At 38.1% G+C, this 20,089-nt stretch overlaps 3 protein-coding genes across 6 annotated transcripts; 2 read left to right on the plus strand and 1 right to left on the minus strand.

Annotated features, from left to right (window-relative positions):
• Positions 1-992: 992 nt before the first annotated feature.
• Positions 993-7,338, minus strand: LOC108604235 (synaptic functional regulator FMR1). 4 transcript variants are annotated; one of them, XM_017993605.2, is made up of 12 exons: positions 7,103-7,338; positions 6,153-6,354; positions 5,889-6,090; positions 5,029-5,078; positions 3,862-4,185; positions 3,625-3,790; positions 3,500-3,567; positions 3,128-3,437; positions 2,930-3,061; positions 2,354-2,867; positions 2,026-2,100; positions 993-1,962 (listed from the first exon to the last, which is right to left on the minus strand). In XM_017993605.2, exons 3-12 carry the CDS (start codon positions 5,937-5,939, stop codon positions 1,502-1,504), a joined length of 2,151 nt encoding a protein of 716 aa, XP_017849094.1. In that variant the 5' UTR covers positions 5,940-6,090; positions 6,153-6,354; positions 7,103-7,338; the 3' UTR covers positions 993-1,501. The 4 variants fall into 4 exon arrangements, with proteins under 4 accessions (XP_017849094.1, XP_017849095.1, XP_017849096.1 ...); XM_017993606.2 differs by having other exon boundaries at positions 6,149-6,354; XM_017993607.1 differs by having other exon boundaries at positions 3,137-3,437; positions 7,103-7,337.
• Positions 7,339-9,313: 1,975 nt separating this feature from the next.
• On the plus strand, positions 9,314-14,690 carry LOC108602021 (carbonic anhydrase 2). The gene is made up of 4 exons (XM_017990024.1): positions 9,314-9,560; positions 13,411-13,488; positions 13,665-13,823; positions 13,888-14,690. Exons 1-4 carry the CDS (start codon positions 9,536-9,538, stop codon positions 14,523-14,525), a joined length of 900 nt encoding a protein of 299 aa, XP_017845513.1. The 5' UTR covers positions 9,314-9,535; the 3' UTR covers positions 14,526-14,690.
• Positions 14,691-18,881: 4,191 nt separating this feature from the next.
• Positions 18,882-19,932, plus strand: LOC108601425 (SWI/SNF chromatin-remodeling complex subunit SNF5). Its single transcript, XM_017989324.1, has 2 exons — positions 18,882-18,896; positions 18,985-19,932. The coding sequence occupies exons 1-2, from the start codon at positions 18,882-18,884 to the stop codon at positions 19,930-19,932; spliced, it is 963 nt and encodes a 320-aa protein (XP_017844813.1).
• The last annotated feature ends 157 nt before the right edge of the window (positions 19,933-20,089 follow it).

Consider the following 20,089-nt stretch of genomic DNA (forward strand, 5'->3'; position numbering starts at 1 on the left):
TTGTTTTTATTACTCTTGTTCTTGTTCTTTTGCGTTTTACATTATGAATTTTTTTGTTTAGTTTTTACTGTTTTTGTAGCTTTAACTAGTTTAAATTATGTTAAGGGTTTTCTTGTTTTTTTTGCATTTAATGTTGCTGTTGCTTTCAGTTGATTGATTGATGTTTATCGCCATTGCTTGCTTTAAATAATTTAAGAGTATTTAATAAAGGAGACTAATAAATTATAGTATGCATACGCATGGTAGGTATTGGCAAAGTTGTTTAAAATATTTATATGAATTTATCAACAAAATGTAATGAAAGTTGCTTTGAATTCTTATGTGTGTGTGTGAGCATGTATGTATGTTTATGTTTTAAATAAAGTATATCAATAAATACAACATTATACATATATAAGAGAGAGAGTAGAGTTCCATGTTGTTTAAGCCTTGCAACTAACGAAAATAAAATAAAATGCAACAAAAGCTAAAGTTTCTGCCCCTTGCATTCATACACGAGTGCATAACTAAACAATACTAATACAAAATGTAATGTTTAAAAAATATAATATTATGATAAGTAGAAAATATAAGCTGTTGCATTTTAGTTCGTTTCCAGGCACGAATTATACACAAAAAAAAGTTAACAAACTAATATACAAAGAAAAAAAAAAAAGATTAGAAATATACAATTAATTAATATAATAAAAATTAGCGCAATTACATAGATTTCTTTCACTATAATTTTTTAAGCATACTCGTATGTAACTAGAAACTTTATAAGTTGACGAAACTGGCGCTTTTGAAGCGCATTTTCGGCAGTATAATTCATTCTTTACCTTTCATTTTGTTTTGTTTTGTTTAATTCTTTTTGCAAGGATTTTTCTTGTGAAAAACTATTAGCTAATTGCCGTCAGCGTTAAAGTTTAAGTGTACATAATTAAATTTTGTTATTAATTGCGGTTTTAGTTTTGGTTTTTTTTGTTTTATACACATAATTCGATTTGATTTTTTTTGATTGTTATGTAGTTTTTATTAATTTCAATTAAAATTATAAAGCCTAGGCATAATTTGTTACCATAATGTGTGTTTTTGTTTTTGTGTATAATTCGAGCTGTCTGTCTGTCTGTCTGTCGATGTGTGTGTGTGTGTGTGTGTGTAAGTGCCGTGTTAGTATGTGTAGATTTGTATAGTTATTACATATATCCATGTATATTTTGCTTGATTCTCTTTAGTTACTCAAAATGATTCTCATAAAGATTTTGTTATTCATGCCTACTCTACACAATGTTGTTGTTGTTGCTGTTGTTGATTTGTTATTACTATTGTAGTTTTTCTCGTTTTGTTATGTGGCGACGACGACGACGACGACGACACACTAACATTATAATTTATTTGTGGAGCCTGATGGATGCGCGTACAACATATTTTTGTAAATCGAACCATGTGCAATTTGTATTGTTGTTGCTGCTGCTGCTGCTGCTGCTAATGTTGCTGCTGTTGTGTGTTGTTGCTGTAATAATTAGGATGTGCCATTCACCAAACCCTCTTTCTTTACAGTTTCGACTGCAGCCAGCGGTGGCTGCACCAGTTGCTGCTGCTGCTGCTGCTGTTGATCTGTATGATTGCTGCGATTCTTGTTATTGCGACGCGGCTTTGACGACTGTTGCTGCTGTTGCTGTGGTGCTGGCGCTCCAGCCTGTGCTACTTGCGGTGGTTGCTGCTGTGCGGCCGCTTGTATTTCCCGCTTCTCGCTATTACGCGGCGCATCCTTGGACTTGCCGCCAGCTGAGTTTGCATTGTTGCTGTTGTTGCTGCTGTTGCCGCTGCTCTGTTTGTTGTTCTCTTGTGCATTCAGTGGCGCTTTGTTCGATGCCGCTGGCGTTTGCTGCGACTGCTGCTGCGGCGGCTGCTGCTGCTGCTGTTGTTGTTGTTGTGGTTGCTGTGTTTTATTATTGTTGTTGTTACCCAGCGCACCATTTGCTGCAAGCACACAATGCAATGCTTTATATTTGTGTACAATAAAGTAAAGTTAGCTCTACTCACTGTTGCTAGTCGCATTGTTGTTCTTTTGCCGTCTGCGTCTTCGGGTGCTGCCCTCGTACGATGAGTTGCTATCCGCTGTTGTTGCAAGTAGAAAATAAATATGCATAAAACACAAATTGAAAACAAGCCGCGCAGTATTAAGAGCAAATTTATAATGGCATCATTTACATATCGTTACATTTAAATAATAAAATACTGAAAAGAATATAATAATAATAATTATTATTAATGCCGCGCGCGCTTCCTTTTTATTTATTTTTGCTTGCCCACCCCACCACACAAAACGCTCCAGTCATTGCCTAATCCACGCATTTCTTGATTAACTCACCGCGCTCCACGCTGCTCACTTCGCGCGTCTCTCGTATCTCATCGTTGTGATTGTGGTACTGATTGTAGTCCCTGCCCCCGTTCTGCTCATTACGTGGCGGCCGGCGATTGACGCCGCGTCGATCGTTGTTGCCGCGATAGTTGTTGCCAGTAGCAGCGCCGCCCCCGCCCCCGCCGCCGCCGCCACTGTTTGGTGGGCCATTGTTGCCGCGATCATTGTTGTAGCGCTCACGTTGATGATCGCCGCGTGAGTTGTAGTCATCCTCGTCGCGACGATTGTTGTGATAGCGCGGATTCATATTGTTGCCGCCTCCGCCACGTCCACGGCCGCGCCCACGCTGATTGCCACCAGCGCCACCGCCGCGTATCGAGCGCACAGACTCAATGTCGCTGCTGTAGCCGCGCTCGTTGCGTCGCGACACGGCAAAGCTTTGTGTCGAGCCCATCGATGACTCCTGTATGGCGCGCAGCTGTTGATCAATTTCCAGCTTCTCCTGACGCAGCTGCTCCACTTCCTGGCAAGCAAGCAACAAATATGCATCAGTTTGGCTTACAGCAGCTTTAACTCTCGACTTACCTTCAGATGCGACAAATGATATTCCAGCAACACTTTGGCATTTGCAATGCTCTCCATGGTGCCGATGAACACAAAGGGTACATGCGCCGGCTCACGTGGTATATTCTGATCCTGTTCATCATCGCCAGCGATCTGCGCAAAGTGGCAGAATCGTATTTACATTAGACAAGACGCTCAACGTCGGCGTACAATACTCACAGCACTCACCTTGATTCGAAAAACGCCACTTTTGTCGACAATCTCTTGTATGATGCGACCGTTCTTGCCAATCACCTTGCCCACCAGCTCCCTGGGCACTTGAAAGAACTCCTCGGCATACTCAAGCATGGCGCGTGCTCGCTGCACAGACTCCTCCGTTTCGCCGCTAATCTTGAATGTGCAAGACTTCTCCTCCAGCTCAATATTCGTGACGCCGTCCAGCGTGCGTGCTGCTTGTATATTTGAGCCATGCGAGCCAATTGCCAAGCCCATGAGATCCTCACGCACACGAAATTCCTCAACAAAGTTACTAGAAGAGTAAACAAAATGTTAAAAAATTATATATAAACGATATGGAGGGCTGCACCTTACCCACGACTCAACAGCTTGGTCGTTTCGAGCTGGCGAGCAGCTTCTTCAGTTCTTTTCAAGAGCATAACCTGTGATTAAAAATAAAACATTATAGTTTATATAGGAATGTTTAATTTGCGCTTAACCTTTTGTGAGAGATTACGAAAATGCATATCCTTGAGCATGCTGGCGCGCTTTTGAGTGTGCTCCCATTTCGATATAACAATAAGCGCATCAATATCGCGATTATAATTACAAATGCCCGCATCAATTGTACGCTGAAAATCCTTGTGTATGCCATCCTTTTGAGCTCTGTAACGGTAAATAGCACAATATTAATTATTTGCAACATTTATTTAAACGATTTTCATTTGCAGACTTACTCTTCGCGCAATTCCTCGGGCACGGGCAACGTAAACTGATAAAAGGATTTGGGCGTTATTGGCGGATTAGGATTCTTAGGACGCAGTCTGCCCAGTTCACAGATTTCAGTATAGGGCGTCTCAAAGCCAATATATGCCACCGCACAGATATCAGCCTTAAGCATTTTGATAACGGCCACCCACCAGCCGCAGGTCTCACGCTCGTTTGTGCGTGTAAACACCTCAACCTCCATGCCTTCCTCAAAGTTAAGCACAGCCGATGGCACGGGCTCATCTGGCGGCAGGCGTACATTGTTAAAGGCGTATTTCATCACATCGGACACGCTGTAACAGATTTAAAGTTATTAACAATAAATAGACAATGTTTATGCAGACAAGTGTTTGCCCAGAGCAACTTTTGGCCACAGGCCAAGCGAGTGAACACACACACAATTTGTGTGGGTGGCGGGCGGGCGCTGCTCCTCAAACATATAACCAAGGCATAGATCGGAAATGTTATATAGTGTGTGTGTGTGTGTGCATATAGCGAGAGGTCTTAAGGGAGCGATCGTCAGCTAAAGAGCGCGCTAAAATTAGACTCAGCTGCTCAGAGCTCAACTAAACCAAAAAAAAATAATTATAAACCAAACAGCATCGAAGCTACAAGTTTTGGTTCCAAAAATGTCACCAAAAATGCACGCAAACAACAGCCAAAGAAAATGACAAGAAAAATGGTTTCTTTCCGTGATTAAAAATAGCCAAAGCAGCAGCAGCAGCACACAGCGACTGTGGCAGCGACAGCGACAGCAACTGCGACGTCTACTGCCACTGCTTAGTGGCATTTGTCGTGTCCACTTGACAGCTGGGAGGAGTACGCACCGCATTGGGCGGGCTGACTTCGCTGCTGCTGTCGCTCGGTCAGTCAGCAGTTTGTCGTCTGTCGGAAGAAGCTGCAAGGCACATCCAAGTATTTAACAAATTGCGCCAATTTAAATTGCAGCGTCATTGGCCCAATGTGCATAGATTTAGCATAAATGCTTGCAACATCCTCTGCTGCTGCGTTGCTCTTGCAACATTGTTATAAATTTATAAATGCAGCAACAATAAGTCGGTGCACACACACACACACACACATATATATATTATTACAAGCTTTTGTTTTTGTTTTAAATGTTTGTCATAACTTACCCATCCACATCCACATAGATGCCATCATCGCCGACAGCTGTCACCTGGCCCTGTTGTTGTTGTTGTTGTTATTGCATTGACGTCGGCACAGCAGCAGCAGCGGCGTATGATAAAAAAGAGCAAAGAAGAAATGGGAACGAAAGAAAAATGTGTGTCATTAATGTTGGCTGCCTTGCCTTATGATATGTATTATTATTTTCTCTAGATATATAAATATTTTAATTATAATTTTATGAGCGCAAACACAGCTGCTGAAAGCGAACACGTTTTGATTGCACAAGCAAACAAACTATGAACTTAATAAATATGTATGTATATTAATAAAACAAATCTACATTTAAGCATTGCTTTAAGATAATCCCTAAGTCTCCAAGAGAGCGATAAGTCGGGCGCATATTGTGCCCACAGCAAAATTATTAAGCATGCAAATCTAATAAAAGGGAATTCACACACAATCAAAGCAGGCAGCGCTGCCAGCGTCAGCAGAACTAAACGCAACTTAATAGAGCTTCAAAAAACGCGAAATATTATGCAGCGACGTGCGCGCACACTTACACACCCCCACGCACACACACAGTCACACTCACTCACTCACAGCCAGCGCTAAACATAAACAGTGTGTGCGTGCGTAATTGTGTGTGTGTGTGTGTGTGTTCGCTGCGGGTTTCGACTCCACACAACAAAAATCATGCAGTTATTTATAGCTAAAATAAAGCTAAATTTTACGAAATTAGAAACTGAGAGGCTGTTGCCGCCAGCGCACACACACACACACTCACACTCACACAACAACAATGTTGCAGACGACTGGCGTCAGCAGCAGCAGCAGCGGCTTAAATATAGAGCTTTGGCTCTCTTACCTTATAGTAGGCACCATTTTCTAGTCTCACTTCGACCATTAGATCATCCATTTTGTTAATTTTGTGATCCGTTGTGGGGGGTTAAAGCTGCTGTCACAATTTCGCTCACTCTCTTTTCAACCCTTTTCTGTTGTTCTTGAGTCAGCTGGTTAACAGTTATTCTATCAGTTTTGATTGTATATGTGTGTGTGTGTGTGTTTTCCTTTAAAGAGATTCATTATTTAGCATTTAGATGCAATTAAAGAGTTTGAGCTCGTTACCTACAATTAAACTATGCGTTGTTTATCCAAATCCCTGCGTTTGCTTAGTTATCAGTCTTTTCGCTTTGTTACTGCTTATGTTGTTGTTGTTGTTGCTGTTATTCTTTATTGTTTAAAGTGTTGTTGGTGGTGGTTGGATTGGTTTCTGCTCTCGTCAAAAACACCCACACACGCTTGAACATACGTTCGTTCAACTCTCACAGTTTCTGTAAAAATAAACAAAACATATAGCCATAAATAAATAAATAAAAGTGGATTAAAGCACAGTTTTGTAAACATATTGAAAACCCAAGTCTGCTTTTGCTTAAAACTGTTGACAATTAAAAAATATATATGTATATTAAAGTTATTTTGGTGCCGGCGTTGGAAATTCCTTGCTCTCTAGCTAAATACCAAACAGCCGCCGCAGCAGCAGCAGTAATAACAACAACAAATGCAGCGAAAAACCTCAACGCGCTTTTGCCGGCAGCGCTGTCAGCGTATTCTTCTTCTTTAATTTATAGCCAGCGCCGTTGCGTCGACGTCGTCTTTCTTTCTTGTCTTCACATCTTCTCTGCCAGCAACAGCAGCACTCGTCGCTGCCGCCGCCGAAACGCTGAGCACGCTTTTCCAATAAGAATATTATGCACACACACACACACACTCTCACATGTACACATGCTGCTTATTCATGCTTTTTACTATTTTAGTTTTATGAATAAATTTCTTCAGCTAGTGTCAATTCTTTGAATTTGGTAAACTTTTTAAAAAAATGTACACTGCGTGCGTTATTAGCAGAATTTTTCAAGTTTTCGGCTCCTCTTTTTGCAGCACAAATTCGCCGCAGTCGCGGCTATTTGCTGCCGCCTTTAGCCGCTGTGCAAAAAAAATTTTTCGCCTCTTTTGCAAAATTTGTGAGCCAAATAATGCTGCAACATAATTACGTTGTAAGCTATAAAAGTATTATGCACTTACTGCTCCACCGGCTCGTTGATCCTGAATTGTTTTATAATTATATTGAAACGCTTTGAAAATAAAAAATATATCGCGTGCAGAGCGCTGCTTACTGCTTCCAAAAATTTTTTTTCGGCTGCGCTGCGTTCTTCTCGCTTTTCTTTTGCACACTGCTTCGCAGTTCACAATGCTGCCAACTTGGCGCAATTTCTTTAGTTTCTTATTAACTATTTTGTCAGTTTTTGCTTTAGTCGAGCTCAATTGAACAAATTCAGTAAATTTAATTTTATGAATATTTTTAGTTATGCAATAACTAGACGATGTTTGCTTGAAATAAACATAAAAATCAAGTCTGACAAGCCCTGACGGCACTGCCAACTGGTTTAAGTTTTTCTACAAAAACAAACTGCTCGATGTGTATCGTATATGTGTATCGGTAGGCATGACATGGAACTATCGGCTAAACTAACAATAGGGTTGTACTGTGGCGCGCAATACATTATTTGTTTTTGCTATTTGAATGGTTAAATCAACACATTGCAGAACTTGGCGGCTTCTGTGGAATTGAATTTAAGTGGAATTTACTCAGCATGGAGGGCAAATCAAATGTTATGCGCCAATCAATTTGTTTTGATTGAAATTGAATTTGCAGAATTATTTGTACGTCTTACACTTTTGTTTACTATGTGAACTTAAACCTAAGGTAATTGCGAAGTGTTATTGGGGTCAGCCTGTGTGTGAACAATTAACTGTCACATGTTTGTTTCTATGCTCAGTCGAGTTCAAGTCGCGTGACAGTCTAGCTGCTTTCTATTAAACTTGATTGTTGTTTTTACTTTTTAATGCAAATAGTTGAGTGATGTTTTATGAATGATAAACAAGGCGAAATGCAGTATATAATTGTTGCATTGACATTCTAAAGGATATGGTCAAGGGTTATCTGATAAGCATGCAAATTGTCTATTTGCTTAAATAAACGTAAATCGGGTTGCTTACGTCAAGTGTAGACGCTTTTCATTAGCAAGTATGCTACAAGTAATAGTTGTTTATTAAATACATAATAAAAAATATATTAAACTAGGTGTAAAGTATTAACAGTTTCGCTATTGTGTAGGCAATATATTCAATAAAGTAAACAATTACAGTCAGCACATTTCCATATGTACATAATTTTGAGATAAACGATGCACAGCACATCATTCATTTTAAAAGGTTAAATGAACAAGTGAGCGTTTCAATTATTGAGCTTGTACTGTAATAAATAAAATTGCTAAAAAAACTCTACTGATTTTTATTTTGATAGTTGCAACAATTTGGTGGCGGAAATGCATTTTAATTTACGCTCATGTACCTGAACTCACACAGATACCCACACACACACATACACATGCACTTCGGGCTCATTAGGCTGTCGTCAGCGAAATGCAAAACAAACAGCTGCTGTTTTGACATTGACTTTTGTTATATGCTAACTGCAGTTTAACGACGCGGCCGTTGACAATGCGCATTGCACACACAGACCACGCCCACAATTTCAGCAGTAGCAGCAGCAGCTCAGCTAAGGGCAACGACAATTACTTTCTGCTGCTTGTGGGTGCAGCAAAAGCATTGCCGCCGACATTTGACCCAAACAATTAACAACAAAAGGCTTACAACTCTGTTGGGCGCTCTCGTTCGCGCGCTCTCAATTTCGTTTCACATTTAGTTTTTTATTTAAAGTTACAAAGCGTTGCCTAAAATTGCTAAATTTACACGCTTGACATTTTGCATAAATCTTTTTCTGTGCTATACGCACACACACACACACACACACAAACGCACAGCAATTTCAATTGAACGCTGAGCAACGTCACTTCCGGCGCTCTCATTGCATTTGCCGCTGTCAGGCACGCGCCATTTTCAAACATACGCGCTCTCTCTCTGTTGCTCTCGCGCGCTCTCTGTTACACTCTACCTGCTTGCTTACTGCTATTTAACGTTCATTTAAGCATTTTCCGCCTGTTTTTCAATTAATCAGCTACGCCGGCTGTGCTCAGCGCCAGAGCGCGCTGAGAGTGAGAGCGAGAGCATCAAAATCCAACTATCAACCTGTGTATGCCCGTTTGCCATAATTCAATTCAATGCTGTGCATGTAAGTATGCGTATGTATCAGTGTGTGCACTTGTATGCGTGTATGTGTGAGCGCACTTATTGCTCGTTGCTTGTGGCGGCATTCAGTAATCATTCTGTGCTTGTGGGCTGCGGGCTCTGGTTCTTTTGTCAACGTTTCGGCACGGTTAGAGCTAACGACGGTTTCTGATTATAAAAGCCAGCGGTAACGTCTCAAATTCATGGAGTTGTCATTGAGCTGCCGACAGTCGCGTGTCCTGGACTGCAATTGAACAAAGTGCTTAGTGATCTTACAAAGTGTTTGCAAATTTGCTTAAAATAAAAAAAGAACATTCTTTACCAAAGATGCATTTGCTTGTGTTTGTCTTAGGTAACTATTACAAAATTTAATGGAATTATGTAGTGCGTTTTACATTAAGTCTATTATCTAAAAGCAACGCGTAGTTTTTCTTGTAAGCTGAGCCACATTCCTAATAATTCCGTTGCATGCAGAAAAAAGTCACGTTTGCTTAAATGGAAAACTCTCTTAAAGTTCAAAGCAAAATAGTTGCAAGCTGTCATGCTCTTTGGCAAAAAAAAAAAGAATTTGTTTTAATATAAACATCATGATCTATAAAGCTGATATGACACGCTTTATAAATGTGCAATAAAGCTACAGTGGGTGCTTTATAGTGGGAATATGAATTTAGCTGATTAAAATATTTTTTTTTTTAATTTACCAACTAGCTTAGTCTATTAACTTGCAGTTTTGTCTACTGAGCACACACTGTACGTTGCTTTATTGCTTTAGTGATCTGTAATTTGTAGACTCAACGGCACTTTTAGTAAATAAATATTATTATAATATAAATTTACATCAATTTTATTGTATTTAAAAAGCGTAATAGCTCTATTTATAAGTAAACATGCATAGGCAATTGAACGTTTACAGTTGTTTACAGAATCAGCTCGCTATGGTTATCTCATTACTGGAAATGTAATTTTTTTTTTTGGCTAAAAACCTTACGTGCCTACCTATGCCTATGGCTAATTAAAAAACAGTAAAGCATAGACAAAACCGTGTCAAGCACTTGATAAACTGACGACTCATTCCGAATCATATATGAATCATGAGCGTAAAATTCCTCGAAATTAAAGATTGCCTGATTTGAAATTATCGACTTGGTTTAGGCAAATTTGCAAGGTGTGAAAATAACAAAGGTTGGGGTTGATAAACAGACACGCCCCACGTCTCCTTGGCTGTCTACTTTGGCCTAGATCAATGCGTTTAATCATTTGATAAGTTTGCAAAATAAACACATTGTAAAATGCTTAGCTTATCGGTCTAAGTCTAGTTGTGGCCTTAAGTACATATTAAACAATTACTTTGGTATTAAAATGCTATAAAATTTGTAGCAATAAATCGATTTGGCATTAATAAAAGAAACATGAGTTGATAAGCGGCCAAAGCATGTGCTACTGATTTTTGTTTTGTTCTATTGAAGATTAGCTATGATTTTTGTCTACGATAAAAACAATTTAAAGCAAATGTTACGACTGACTTTGATTATAGCAGCCTGTCACTGTTACTACGTCAATGTGATTTGAAGTAGTTGATATACTTATATAACGCCATATAGTGGCTTTATTTTCCAAAAGTTCTGATAACTAGGCATTGATAGCTCTTCATTAAAGCACACGCCTACATACAGCAGCGTATTTATCTTTTGCTCTCTGCAGACAATTCAGTTGTTGTTTGCAATTAAATGCCATTTAAAGTGTGTGAAAATATCTCACAATTAACACTGATAACTGGAGAGATAATCAACTTCCCGTTCGGTTCAACTTAATTGCAAATCTTCCATACAAATATTGTATTGGTTACAATCAGTTGCATTTAAATGCTACTACTTATGTTCCAGACTATCTTCTACTAGAGGCTTATCAGTTTGTTTGCTTATTATTCTCTACGCATGTGTTGAGTGCACTTTGGTACTTCTTATAGGCTTAGAGCTAAATGATAGCCCATCCCACATTCTCATGAATGGAAAAGTTTTGTGGCATTTTAATTGCTATCGTAATCGATCATACCTGCGTACATTCATTCAGCAGTGCTAATTAGCTGAAATTCGTGTCTCAGCCGACAGCACAAGACGCTGCTTATCTAGCTAGATCAGTTGAGCAGACCCTTTGCTTATTTTTGTGCTGGGTCTAACAATTGCTTATTGATGCGACAGCTCACAATTTGTTAAAGTTCACATCAATCTCTCTTATCACTACTTTGCTTAGTTTTGCTATTAATAAAGCTTCAATTAAATATATATACTAAACGCAACAAAGGCTTATTTTTTATGGCCGACTCACACTTTATTGCTGTCATATATATAATGCTTTTGTACTCTGTGCTGTCATTATTCACATGATCAGCACTGTTTTAAACATTATCGCGCATTTCTGATTGATAAACGCATAAAATCCAAGCGCACTCCCGAAAACGTTTATCACAGCCACAGTCTATGATTATTGTGCATTATAAAATGTAAATAAATGTTTATTCAATCTAGACGGAAAATCACTGAATTCGGTTAAACATTCTTTGTTGTTGTTATACCCCAAGTCAACAGTGAGTTGACAGAAAAGTTGAGCGCAGACGAAAAAATGGCAATATTGCCATGAAAGCAAAAAAAATAAAAAGAATTGCTTTAATCTGACATTGCCCAAAAATGCTGCCATAAACAACTAGTCGAGAAGTATGTCTGTATGTCGAGAGAGGCAGCGCTTGACAATATATCCAATAAAGCTTGTAGTAACAATTGAGCACGCCGCATATTTCCGCTGTCAAGTCCCAGCTGAAACGCTTCTTGCTATTGCCATATTTGTGGCATCGTCTCTCTGTTGCAACTCACGACAGTTAAGACACTGCGCAGCATGCACTTGAAAATGGGAAAATTGGAAAATGTAAAAACTGACAAAGTCAAAACGTACGTAAAATAACAGCAAACAGCTAAGAGCAAACAGTTTTGTATTAATTTTCGCATTGTGCTGACGAACAATTAACATTATTTTGTTGTTCGGCTTTGTTTAGCAACACCCCCAATCGTTAATTGCTGCAAACCACTTTTCAACAATTTAATTGGCTTTCACTGCATGTGAAATTAAATTACATTTCGATTTTTCTAAACTGACATATGTTGCATGTTTGCCTGTTATTAAGTATATCAACTTCAAAATGCAAATAATCTAATCAAACAGTCAATTGCTTTGGTTTGCGTCTATGCTAAAAATAAAGTAAAAGCAAAGCGCAATTAAATAAAACAAAATGTTGAGCAATACAAAACAATTAGTAAAATATTTTTATGTACATTTTTGGTTTGATGCGCAAACATCAGTCAATTGTCTTAAACTCTTTTAAATACTCAAATATATTTTAGCTTGCAGCAGCTGCTGTCGTCATTGCGCCTAAAAAAATATAAATTTGAAATTTCGCAGCAAACAATATATATGAAATTAATACAGTAAATTAAAAGCTTTGGAAAAATGAACGCATAATTTAGCTGCAAAGACATTTGTATGCTACAAAATTAATCTGCATTTAAGCTAAGCTAGTATATAAAATAAAATTATAGCAATTGCTTGTTGACTGCTTTTTACGCTGATTTGTTTAACAAGCTTTTTGTAATTTGAAATGCACATTTTACCTTGACTTGTGTTTCTAAACATTTCCGCGACAATCATGTACAGAATTAATGTATGTCTGTTTTTTTTTTTTAATAATTATAGAGCATTTCTCACACGCTAATTTAGTTGTAATGCCGCTGATAAGCTGTCAAAATGTTTTTAATGCATGCAAAGTATACACTGCAAAAATAAATGGTCATAAAAAATTTATTTTCAAGTGAATTTTGCTGCGATTTAACGAGTTTTTAAACAATTTTAAAAGATATAAAGCGCTATGGTCTGCATCTTTAGCTAAGAAGCCAAGTATTTTTAGCTTTGTTTGCCGGCCAAGTCAAGTGCAAGGTGCTGTGGCGCGGTTGTTGACGCTGCTGCCAAAAAAAAATAAGACAAACTGACAGACAGACAGACATATTTCAACATTATAGAGCGTTTGCCTCAGTTGGCAATCATTATGCGCCGAGGGCTTGTTGCAGTGCAATTTTAATGTCGGTCAAGTTTGAGGTTGCACATTAAAGTGGCGTATACTTAATATAATTATGTATTTTTCTCTTTGCTGTTTGCAGCTTGCAGCTGTCTGGCTCTAAGCCAAGGCGCTAGCCATGATTGGGGCTATCCAGATCTGGACAACAATCAAAACGAACGTAAGTGAAATTAGTTAATCAAAGCAAAATGCTTGTGCTAGCGGCTCAACTGGACTGAGTGTCAAGTGTGCTGATTGCCTCATCAAATGTTTATTTCAATTGTATCAAATTGCGCAGCGCATACACTGGCAGAAATTGTTTATGCTTACACGTTTATTTTTACATGTCTTACGCAGCGTTTCCCAAATGGGGCGGTCTGTGTGATGAGGGCAAAAAGCAAAGTCCCATTAATCTGCATACAAAAGGCGCACTCAAGGGTCTGTTTGATCCACTGAAATTCGAGAACTACGACGAGAAGCAATCGCGCCTGCATATGGTCAACAATGGACACTCGAGTAAGTAGCACAAAGCTATAAATATAATCTAATATAATATATAATTTATTATTAAACGCTGCAGTTCAGCTGTCAGGCTTCAAGCATGACTTAACTTTGCGTGGCGGCGGCTTGATGAGCGAATTTGTTGTGGAGCAAATACACATGCACTGGTGGTCAGAGCACACCATCAATGATATACGTTATCCACTCGAGGTGCATATAGTGCATCGCAATAAGATTTACCCAAACATGAGCATGGCAGCTGACTTTAAGGACGGCATAACAGTACTGGCGGTGCTTTATCATGTGTCCAATACACCTAATCAGGCTATAGCCAGCATTATCAACAGCTTGGACGACATCAAGAGCTATGACCAGATGAACAAACCTGTGCAGGTGAAGGATAGTTTGGCTGTCGATGACTTGATACCCAATGTCAGCACTTACTTCAACTATGCGGGGTCGTTGACCACGCCCACTTGCGCTGAAGCTGTTACCTGGATAGTGCTAACTGATACGCATCCTGTTACTTTGGATCAGGTCAACGAGTTCAAGGGCATTGAGTACGAGAAGAACAAGCAGCTGCATAACAATTACAGAGAACTGCAGAGTGAAAATAATCGCGCTGTGGTTTTGGTATCACAACGAGCGGGCGCAGCACAGCTTTGCAGCTTGGGCGCGCTGCTCACATTGCTGTTGGCCATAACTGTGCAGCTATAAGTGCCACACACAGCTAGAGCTGTAACCAAAGATGCAGAGAGAGCAAAGTACCAGACCAGACAAGACAATTTATACTCATTATTTGTTTTTTCAAATGAAATTTCAACTAGTCAAAATATGTGTGACATTCAAAGCATTCAAAAGCATGTGCCTTAAAAAAAAAAACAAAAACACTCACAATTTTATCCTATGCACAACTACATTTTTAAAAGTATTTTATTTTTTATTGTAATAAAATTCATTCTTATAAGCCCAAAAACTATATTGCGTTTTAAATTTATTGCTATACCAACGAGGCGTATGTTTAACATAAAAGCTACAACGCCGCCACCGCCTGTCTAAAGTTCAAGTTGCTGCACTTTGTAGACTTTTATGATTATTATTATTTCTATATTTAACTGCTTACTTATGCTCGCGCTTATTTTATCTTTGCCATTCGCAAATGAGGCCCATATAAACCATCGTGTGACGATGCCCATTGGTCAGTGTGATTCCTCGATTTGCTAGCACGTTTTTCATTGAAATGTTTATGAGTTTAGTGTATGTGGTCAATGAGGTCCATAAAGATATTGTTCGCGCTTATTAATTTGTGTGCTGCTAAATATAATTTAGAAATCACTGATAAGCATTTTTATACAGTCAACTGACCAACTTGCTTGTGATAAAGCTAATGGACAGTCGTTAAAACGCCATATATCTGTATAACAATGCACTTGTAAATCAACAAAAGTTTTTAACATGCTGCAATTTGATTTCTTTTCGATTATAAATTGATTTGCCGAAGTACTTCGAGTACTATAGTATTTGTATTTGCGTCAAATTGTTCATTAGCCATATTTTTTAAGGATCTTTATCGATGCGCTGAGCATGCATTGCGCACTTAAAGATCAAATAATCCGTATTGACGCAATTGGGAATCAAGGTTGTCTATATATTTATTTATTAGAATTGGCAAGTTTATATTTTCTTATATTGCTTTTTAAGTATTATTATAAATTATGAAAGCTTGCTTACTAATATGTTTTAATTTATTTTAGCAATTTCATCAGAATTCTTGGGGACTTCCCTAGGCTTTAATGTTTTGCCGCAAAAGAAATTTGTTTGGTCAGCAAAATAAAGTAAATAGTGCTCCTTTAGGTAGGCAACAATTTGTGAGTAGAGCGCATGTTAAGTGAACTAAATAGCAACAGATGGCGCTGCGGTTGACAAACGCTTGAAAGTATGCAGCACGTGCCAACAATCAATCAACAATAATTTAATCAATTTCTGTTAAGCATTGCGGTTCATTCACCTGTCAAATTAATAACAATATAGCGCGTGCATGTTAATATATTAAATTAAATCAAACTACTCATAAATATCAATTACACTTCAAAGTTGTTTGTTTAATGTATAATCAAATCATTAAAACATTAAGCTCTAGTGTTAAAAATTTACCTTTTGTATGCTACGAAGCATAAGTTACAGTTCTTTAAGCAATTTAGTCAAGAAACTTAATAAATACAAAAGGAAAAGTACTAGACAGCAAACATATAAGGAAAAAGACGCAGTCATGGAAATGGCTACAATTTAATTTAGGGGGACACACAGTTCATAATACAGCTTAAGTTATTGATATATTTGTATTAACACTTTATATTGCTTACAGCCTGTTAATGATAAATTATAAACTTAAGTTTTTTATCATCTTGCTGGGTCACCTGTTCACTCTGCCCATATCTGGCGACGCTCGTGGACTCTGTTAACCTTAAATAGTCTTAATGCACATTTAATGAGCACTTACAAGTCTTTTGCTTGCGCTGACTTCCGGAAATGAGCCTGACTATAAACGGAGAACTCTTCAATCAAAATATTGACAAATTAATCAAGATATATTTGTATTTAAATGCGACCACTCACTAGCCCTTACAAAGCTTACTTAATAGTTTTACCTCTATGAAATCAATTCGCTTTCATTCATCAGCTTTAGTCATGCAGCAAAAGTTTTGTTTATATCGCATTAGTTAAAATGCTTAGGCTGAAAACGAATGTCAAACAATTTGTGCAATTTATCAAGACAAAAGTGTGCTATAATTAATTTGATAGAAACATTTGTGGATCAATAATCTGATATGTATTTATTTAAAGACGGACAGCTAATCAAAAGTTAGCCACTCGAGTTAATATTATGCATATGCGGGCCTCCGAGTAGCCTAATCCATATATATATTTGTATAAATATTACAAATGCAAACAATAGCCCAATGTCAAAAAGCTGACAGTGTGAAGCTTTGAGCTACACAATAAATTAATAAATTAAAAAACAAAAAGTTGCGCAAAATGCAAAAATATTTTATTTTTGACCAGCAGCATTCACTTTTTTTTACAAACTCATTCATAGCCAAGTGACTTCTGAAAAAGAGACAACAACTTGTTAAATAAAAATAAAACAAACTTATTTATGCAGCTGAGAATAGTATTAGGCAAAAAAAATATAGTTTCGAAAATTATTTAAAAACATGTAGCTTATCAGATGACGCTGACGCAGGCGTGTTGAGCGTGAGAAAGCCTCAAACCAGTTAGGGAGCAACCCCAATGTTAACAAACTCGATGCAACTGCAATAGTTGCTGGGCATGCTTGACTTACTTCTGTTGCTAACTGGGTTGCTTAAGCATAATTTGTTGTTGTTTCGTTTGCATAATTGTTTAATGCATAAATAAGTTTTATTTTTAGTATGCTCGTTGACAGCTAAAAAACCAATTAGGCTTATAAATTATATTATAAAAACGCATATCTTGTTTCAAGCTTAATATGATAAACTATTTCCGTTTGTTTATCATATGCGAAAATACGCACGAAATCTGATTAGTTAAGCTAAGCTTTCAAATCGTTCGAATGATTTACCTTCACTTTTATTTATACAATGCACATATATGGCCGATATCGAAACTTGCTAATGGCTTTTTGACTGCGATAAGCAATTTGATATTAAACTTAATGCAATATATAGTTCGATTTATATACAAATAGATATATGTTTAACAACAAAGACCTAGACCTTGGTCCAGTGAATGTCGCAGCCAAATTGAGATTTGCATTTTATAGTTTAAGTTGCCAATAAAACATTTGACTGCATTGACAACTAACTTGGTTGTAAAAGCCACGTCTATGGGCCTAGTTAGCATAACAATGTGCGAAAAGATAAACTTTTGCTTTAATCATTGTATTTCTTATGCTTTCTTTAACGCCCTGTTGGCTTTAATTGTTTCACTTTTGACAGCAGCAACATCATAAAGCTTAGCTGGCGTATGCGTAATAATAATAAGTATACGATTAAAATGCACATTTTGCTAAATTTATTTAAATCGTTTAAGCTTTCATTTGCTTAGCGCCTAATCCATATTAATATCAATTTGTAACTGCTTGAACTTTTTTGCTCTTAATTTTCATTTGTTTAAACTTTAAGTTTAACTAAACTAAGCCACATTTAAATATAATAAATTGTGACATATTTGGTGTATAATAAATGAATAAATTTTGACCTTTTAATCATTTAATTTGCATCAAATAATCATTGCCAAATATAAAAACAAAAATCCCACAAGAAATTTAAATTGCATAAAATGTACATTTATTTAATAAACATTAACTTTAATGCAGTGCTTCATATTAATGAACTAAAGTGTTTAAGACTATGTTGCTTTTAATTTTTATTATTTTAAGTGCAATCATTTGCAAACTAAGCTGGAATTGAATTTATTTATATATATAATTGAATATGACAAGCTTTGACCTATTTATGCAGTCAATTTTGCTTTGACAAATATTGATTTTAATTTATGCATATTTCAATTTAAATTACGCTTTACTATGTTTTAATAAGCTATTAAATTAAATTATAAATATGACAAGCGCTGACCTATTTAACTTTAAATTAATATAAAATATAAACACGCTTGGCCTTTGCTGCTTGGTTCCAAGCTAATATTTTCTCAAAATTCAAGCAAGACATCAAAATATAATAAAGAAAGAGCAGCGCTTGTTGAGACAAAAGAGGCGTAACAATAGCTTCGCTACCACCACTTGCCACCCAGTTGAGTCGAGTCGACAGTTACTGTCGCGCTTCATGCAAATGATATTGCCGATCGCCGAGACTCGCAGCGACTGTTGTAACTATCATTTTGTTATTGTCTGAGTTGAGTTTTCGAACATTTGTTACCGTTTTGTAAAATGTGTTGCGTTTGACCTGCGGCCGCGACGTATAAAAGGCGGTGGCTGCGCTTGAGACATCATCACAAGCATTTGAACCAAGCGCAGAGCAAGCAGCAAGCGAGATCAACTTTAACTAAGTAAACAACAACAGCCTAAGCAACAGCATGAAGATATTTGTGGTACGTGGATTAGCAGCAGCAGCAGCAGCAGCAGCAACTGGACTAACTAAAGGATTATTATACTAATTTATATAATTTATTCAAACAGGCAATTGTATTGAGCGCCTTGGCGTTGGCTCAAGCGGATATAAGTCTCACGCAGCAGGGTTACAACTATCGCGTAATGCAGCCACTGCAGCAGCAGCAGCAGCAACAACCCAATGTGATTGCTCATTTGTTGAACCAGCAATTGCAGCAGCAGCAACAGATGCAGCAGCTGCAGGGCAACACTCAAGTGCTGCCACCACTGAATGTGCCACTCTCCTACTTGCCTCCCCAAGCACGCAACACTGTGAACACTGTTAACACTGGCAGCACTGGCAACATCTTCCCCATGCCCGCCAACTTCCCCATCAACTTTGCTCCACTGCTGCAGCAGCAACAGCGTCGCTCTCGTCCACGTCAGCGCATCAACAAGAAGCCCATTGTCACCAAGAACTTCTTCATTCACTCCGCTCCCGAGGAGTCTGAGGAGGAGATTCAAGATGAGCTCTCTCAGTTGTCCCAGCAGCCACGCAATCACTACAATGTGCTGTTTGTGAAGACACCCGCTCAGACCAATCGCGCTGCCGCTTTGAACCTGGCCAAGACACTCAAGCAGGAGAAGACTGTCGTCTATGTGCTCGCCAAGAAGACCACCGCTGCTGATCTGCAGGACGCCATTGCCGATGCACCACAGCACATCAACAAGCCCGAGGTGTTCTTCATCAAGTACCGCACACCCGAGGAGGCTGTGCATGCCCAGCGCCAGATTCAGTCGCAGTACGATACTCTCGGTGGCAGCTCCACCATTACCGATGAGGGTTTGGCGCCCATTACCTCAGTTGTTGGCTCGCTGGATGCGCCTGAGGAGGAGGAGGATGAGCATGTGCAACAGCAACAGCAACAGCAAGATGTGCTGTCTGGACAGGCTCAGCTCAGCCAGCCAATCAACCAGAACATCAATGGCAACGGTGGCCCCATCAACAATCAGTATCTGCCCGCTCATCAGTTTTAAACGCACAAATATCTACGCTGTTAAAGCTTTTACTGCTACTTAGTTAATTTTAGTCACGAACTCGCATTTGTTGTTTATACTCATTCAAACCATATTAAATAACTTGTTAACATTATTTGCAATTGTTGATATTTATATAAAAAAAAAATATACTTTG

Source organism: Drosophila busckii, chromosome 3R (genome assembly GCF_011750605.1).
Source record: "Drosophila busckii strain San Diego stock center, stock number 13000-0081.31 chromosome 3R, ASM1175060v1, whole genome shotgun sequence".
NCBI lineage: Eukaryota > Metazoa > Arthropoda > Insecta > Diptera > Drosophilidae > Drosophila > Drosophila busckii.

Coding starts and splice junctions, on each gene's coding strand:
- LOC108602021 (XM_017990024.1), top strand. CDS start 9,536: ATGCATTTGCTTGTGTTTGTCTTAG. Junction 9,561..13,410: donor TTTGCTTGTGTTTGTCTTAG/GTAACTATTACA, acceptor TGCTGTTTGCAG/CTTGCAGCTGTCTGGCTCTA. Junction 13,824..13,887: donor GGTCAACAATGGACACTCGA/GTAAGTAGCACA, acceptor TAAACGCTGCAG/TTCAGCTGTCAGGCTTCAAG.
- LOC108604235 (XM_017993605.2), bottom strand. CDS start 5,939: ATGGATGATCTAATGGTCGAAGTGAGACTAGAAAATGGTGCCTACTAT. Junction 3,438..3,499: donor ACCAAGCTGTTGAGTCGTGG/GTAAGGTGCAGC, acceptor TTACTCTTCTAG/TAACTTTGTTGAGGAATTTC. Junction 3,062..3,127: donor TTCGAATCAAGGTGAGTGCT/GTGAGTATTGTA, acceptor CACTTTGCGCAG/ATCGCTGGCGATGATGAACA.